Below are 5305 nucleotides of genomic sequence, written 5' to 3'. Positions count from 1 at the left end.
GCCACTGTGAAGCAGCTTAAATGTGGGTGGACTCTCTGCCCAGCTTCCCTCAAAGTCAGGCCATGGTTGATGACATGGTCCACCAAAGTTGCTCTTATATCATCAGAAATATGGGTCCGTGCATGGCGGCCGCCCCCGCCCCCTCCTCCTCCTCCATCCATCCATCCATGCTTGCAAAGTTCTTGAATTGGCTAAACTGAGGGCTTTTTGTAGTTGGCTAATTGGTGTTGAGTTTTGCAAGTAAGTGCCTTCAGGTGTGTATTTGAGTAGTTGCAATTACCCGATGTGTTTTGTATTTTGGATACATGTGTTTTCCAAATGGCACCCTGAAATTTCATTTTGTGAACGAAGTGTCTTATGTATGAAATAGAGTGTAGTATGCAGGACCGTGTGTGTTGCATAAAGGAGTACGTGTGTTGCATAATTGCAACTAGCGTGCAAAGCAGCGCTTTTGTTTAAGGTATGGGTACATGTGTTTGAGGTATGGTAACAAAAGCTTCAAGTTGTGTTACTTTAGTCTAAGCATGGGTTTATAGTGTTCAAGCAACAGGCAAAAACTGTAACATAAACAAGCCTAAAATACAGCTTTTTATTTTCCACCACGTTGATAGCTACAAATACAAAATGTGAAAGTTCCGTTACTGTCAGTACTGTTTCAGACCTAACTATAATTTCTTAATTTCTTAATTTTTTAACAAAGCAAATTTTCTTAATGTCCTGCACATATCAAGCAAGGCTTCAAGTGTGTTTTGTCAGGATACACTGTGTGACAGGCAGATTTTAAACCCAATACGCAGGACTGCAGTGACAAAGGGTAAACTCGAGAAGACAGTTTTATTACTGGAACTCACAGGAGAATATAAAACAAAGCTAGGCTTGAGCCAAAAGTGCAAAAACAAAATCACAAAACAGAGCAATAGATAATAATAACAAAAAATATAATATGTGGGAGAACACAACAGGGAACTGAGGAAAACTGAGTGCTTAAATATACACACGAGGTAATCAGGGAGAGAGACACAGCTGGGGAAGCAGAGACACTGGCAAAATAAGACATGGCATATCATAACATGAGAACACCTAATTTAGCTGCACACAGGAAACATGGAAGAGTCTGGGAAAAAAATAACAAAAGACAAAAACAAATCACCAAAATCAGAATACTAAAAGAAATAAATTTAATTTAATTCAATTTATTTATAAAGTACAAGATCACAACAACAGGGACCGCAAGGCACAAATAAATATTAACTAAAACTCAAGGACCACATCATTACCATAAACTTAGAACTAGAATTTCAAGAACACTGGAAATAATTAAGAAAACTCTTAAGTGGGAATGAAGAGAAATAAACTCAAAGCACTCAGTCAACGACCCAGGAACCATGACAGGTTTGCCTCCTTTTTGTAGTCTACTATTCAGCTGTTTGAAGTTTGCTCATTGTGGCCTGTAAGACAGGGAAAAAAAACACTATTATATAACACTTAATTTTTACAGGACGTTGCCCTGATGTTCAGGCTCTTTTTTTTAACTTAATGTAGCCAGATGGGCTACTGTCCATTGCTCTCTCATGCTCTCACTTTCTGTAGCGCTGCTAGTCAGATTATTCATGTTGCACTTTAATTGAAGGGCCATTACTTTAAAAAGTAACATCAGAGCAGCTTAAGATTGACATGGTATGCCTGTCAGGTTCTAAACTTTCGATATGAACTGCAACTATCCTGTGGTAACACGATTTTCTTTTTAAGAGCCTTCTGAAGTCATTGAAAGAGTAGTTCACATGCCACAGAGAGCTGTGCGGAATTCCTTTTTGGGGTATGCTACGATCAAATATCACAACAACTATAACCGGTACAGGCCACAGTTCACTCGTGTGGTGCCAGTTACTAGGCATGTGTATGTTTTAATTTTGTTTTTAAATGTGTGTGTGTGTCTGTGTTTGTATTAAATGTTGAAATGTTGTCGTTTTCCACACCTCCTGTGTTGTACAGCACAGGGTGTAGATTTGGTTTTTATGTGTGATTATGTGTGTTCTTATTTTGTGGTCCTCAGCTACTGGTAAGTCCAGTTCAGTATATGGTGGCTTTATTTAATTTAGGACACTGTTACAGAATAGGCTGTGCCACAGTCAGTTTTTATTGTTTTAGTTTTTATTTTAACAAATGCAACTAAAGATACATTAGTATTGGAGGCCATTTTCCTCAGTCATGTATCTTTGAACCTGTGTAATCTTTTTATTTTATTTTATTTTTTAACTTCTTTGATCACTTCGTCACATTAAGTTAACTTTTTCCTTAAGTGTTAGTAGGTGGAATAAAAAAAAGTATATAACTTGGATCTAATGATGATACCAGAGCAAATCACATAAACTAAACGGGACCATAAAAGATGGTTTACAGTAATAAAATTAAATATGTATTTACATTAAACATATTATTTTGTAAATTCTAAAATGTAGCTCACTGTAGGCAAAAATAGTCTTACTGTTTGGATGGGTGAATAAATGACCGTCTCTGGAGAACTCGACTCTTCAACTGCTGGGGGACTCGGGGGCAGTGTGGAGCGTGATAATCCTGATTCTGCATTGATAATAAGAATACATGTTTTCTTTAAGGAAGCAAGCATTAATTTTTTAATGTAAGATCACTGCAAATATTTGTGCAATGTGCCTTAACTGTGCTGGCATAAGTTTATAAAAGGCAGGAAATAAAGAAAGAAATGCAATAAAATAACCAAATGTTCATAACAAACGAACCACGTTCCTGAGTTTGTTCTGTCTTGTTTATGATCACAGTGGTGTAAACAGGTTGTTCTGAGATATCGTCTGAAGGGGAAGAATCATCTGTAGGCAAGAGAAGTTATTATGCATATATGTATTAGAATATATATATATATATTTATACTCTAAAGCTGTTTTTGGTAGCCCTCACGCTTTTCTTTTTCTGACTTTGTGCTGTGGTTTGACCTAAGACAGTTTTAAATTATCAAAGCATCAGCAGTGTCTAAAACAAAAAACCCACATACGACATACTGAGCAGACACAAAAATAACCGTTCTGTGCACCATATGGCACATAAAAATACCACACTTCATGTTTAGCTTTTATTTTAATTTTCTTATATCTCAACTTACTGGAAATTGAATCATTCAGTCTCTCAAACAAGCAATACACTTTTAATCGATTTATACTGATTAAGTATGTCCAGTCCCACTGTGACATTGACTTGGACTGGTTAACAAATTTGATTGATAAAAAGATAGAAGGCCATAAAATTGGTGACAAGCATGAAATAGAGTAATACAATTGTCATAATTATTTTTTCCTCTCACCTCCTGGATGGTCTTCATCTGAGTTTGATGCTACTGATGATGTCTTTGAGGAAACTAATGAATAGAAAGAAAAACCCAGCATTAGAAAAAAATGAACAGGGAATAGAAGACTATTCTTAGAAATTAATCAAACTGAAAAAACTGAATTACCTTGTTGTTTGCGAGTATTAAGAAATCCGACTACCAGCAGCATCAATATTATCACTAAAATAGGCAACACAGTCCACAGCAGGATTAAGACAGGATTGTAACTGGAGTCATCTGACTCATCTGGGGTCTCTCCTGAAGAATATGCTGCAATGGTACAAGTTTATAAATATCATAGCACGTGTAATATTTCTGACTTTAAACATAAAAAATTGTAACATAATTTTTATAACATAAACATTTTCATCAAGACCAAAAAGCAGAAATCTAATTGTTAGAGTCACATTTCTCTCTCTATGAAGTCCAGCAATAGAAATAAGTAAATATAGTTTTAGCCTTACATCTGACATGAAGCCAGCTTTCTGGTGATGTTCCAACACCAGAAATGCTGCACTTGTATCGTCCTTCATCAGACCTGGAAACACTGTTAATTTCCATGTTGTCAGAAGGGCTCCGGTCTATGAGGCCATCGTCTTTGTAGAAATTTGCACTTTGGTTGGTGTGAGTTGTCTTGCTTATGCAGCGCAGAGTCACATTGTTTCCATCAAAAACAGGGAAAACTGGACTCTCTAGGATCACAGAACCATCTGAAGAAAAAGCAAAACGTTTGTTTTTTTGTGTTTTTTTAAAGCAATTGACAAATACATTCTGACCCATACAAGAAGAAGTTGATAAGAGATCTCATCTAATTTTAAAATAAAACTATCTACTAATTTCACAAATATGATGAACTTACCAGTTATGGTAATGTTGACACTGTTGCTTCTCTGACCCCCTTTAACCTCACACCAGTACTCTGCACTGTCTGTTACATAAGTTTGAGAAATTGTGCATGAAGAGGAAGTTCTTTTACTGTTACACGCTGGACTAAAATGTTCTAACTTTTCCTCAGAGGTTCCGACTCCTCTCAGTTCAATAGGACCATCAGGGCTCTCACAATCAAAAGATAAAGACTCATACTGAAAGTGTTGGAGTCTGTTAGGAGTCACACGAAGAGTAGCTGCACCTGAAAATTAGAAACATCACAAGATTAATAGTAAATCCAAATTCTTATAAAATGTGTTAGTAAAAGATGATTAAATCTAAAAGGATTTTAATAAACATCATCAACAGACTTGAATGTTTAAGTCAATCCCAACTTACTCACCCCCAAAAAGTAAAAAAAAGATTATTTATTTTATTAACCTCTCCAACTTACTCACCCATTTTTTGGGTAAAGCTATTTCGAACATGTGTCCCCAGTAGAATAACTTCAAGCATTACTAGATCAGCACAGGAAAGCCATAAATTATTTAATGTACAGACATATAAACAGTAAATCTGAAAATATTAAAAAAAAAGAAACCCAAAAACAATTACTCACATAGTCTGAAGCAGAGAGTTGTAATCACCATGTTGTCTTACTGCTGACTGATTGAGTAACAGACTAAAACTGAAGAATATCACTGGGGGAGGGCAGGTTTCCTGTTCCTGTGCAGTTTGTTTAGTCATAATGTCAGTGTTGGGAAGATTACTTTTAAAATGTATTCCACTGCAGATTACAGAATACATGCCCAAAAATGTAACAATGCAGCCTTTAAATGCCTACAGAGATAGGCATTTAAAGGCTGCTCCAACGGAACTTATTGTTTTGGAGGAAAACACGAACACAGCGTACAGTCTAGTCTTGATAGCTTACTTACAACTGTACTTGTCAGGCACTCTTTTTGGCTGCAGTGGTTATTATTATATTTACATGCTTCATACATGGTATCCCTGTAAAACCTTGCCTTTTGCCTTCATATTAAATAATTTTTTCAATAATACTTTTTAAAAATATTTTTTCAT

General features: G+C 35.9%; 1 protein-coding gene across 1 annotated transcript; it reads right to left on the bottom strand.

Annotated features, from left to right (window-relative positions):
• Nucleotides 1-208: 208 nt before the first annotated feature.
• Nucleotides 209-4969, bottom strand: LOC146523037 (uncharacterized). Its single transcript, XM_085154674.1, has 9 exons — nucleotides 4842-4969; nucleotides 4681-4740; nucleotides 4215-4484; nucleotides 3820-4065; nucleotides 3482-3625; nucleotides 3332-3385; nucleotides 2757-2843; nucleotides 2486-2580; nucleotides 209-1448 (listed from the first exon to the last, which is right to left on the bottom strand). Exons 1-9 carry the CDS (start codon nucleotides 4870-4872, stop codon nucleotides 1416-1418), a joined length of 1020 nt encoding a protein of 339 aa, XP_085010800.1. The 5' UTR covers nucleotides 4873-4969; the 3' UTR covers nucleotides 209-1415.
• Between the last annotated feature and the right edge of the window lie 336 nt (nucleotides 4970-5305).

Source organism: Neolamprologus multifasciatus, chromosome 3, assembly GCF_963576455.1.
Source record: "Neolamprologus multifasciatus chromosome 3, fNeoMul1.2, whole genome shotgun sequence".
Lineage (NCBI taxonomy): Eukaryota > Metazoa > Chordata > Actinopteri > Cichliformes > Cichlidae > Neolamprologus > Neolamprologus multifasciatus.
The sequence above is the reverse complement of the archived record's forward strand: the minus strand, read 5'-3'. Positions and strand labels throughout refer to the sequence as shown.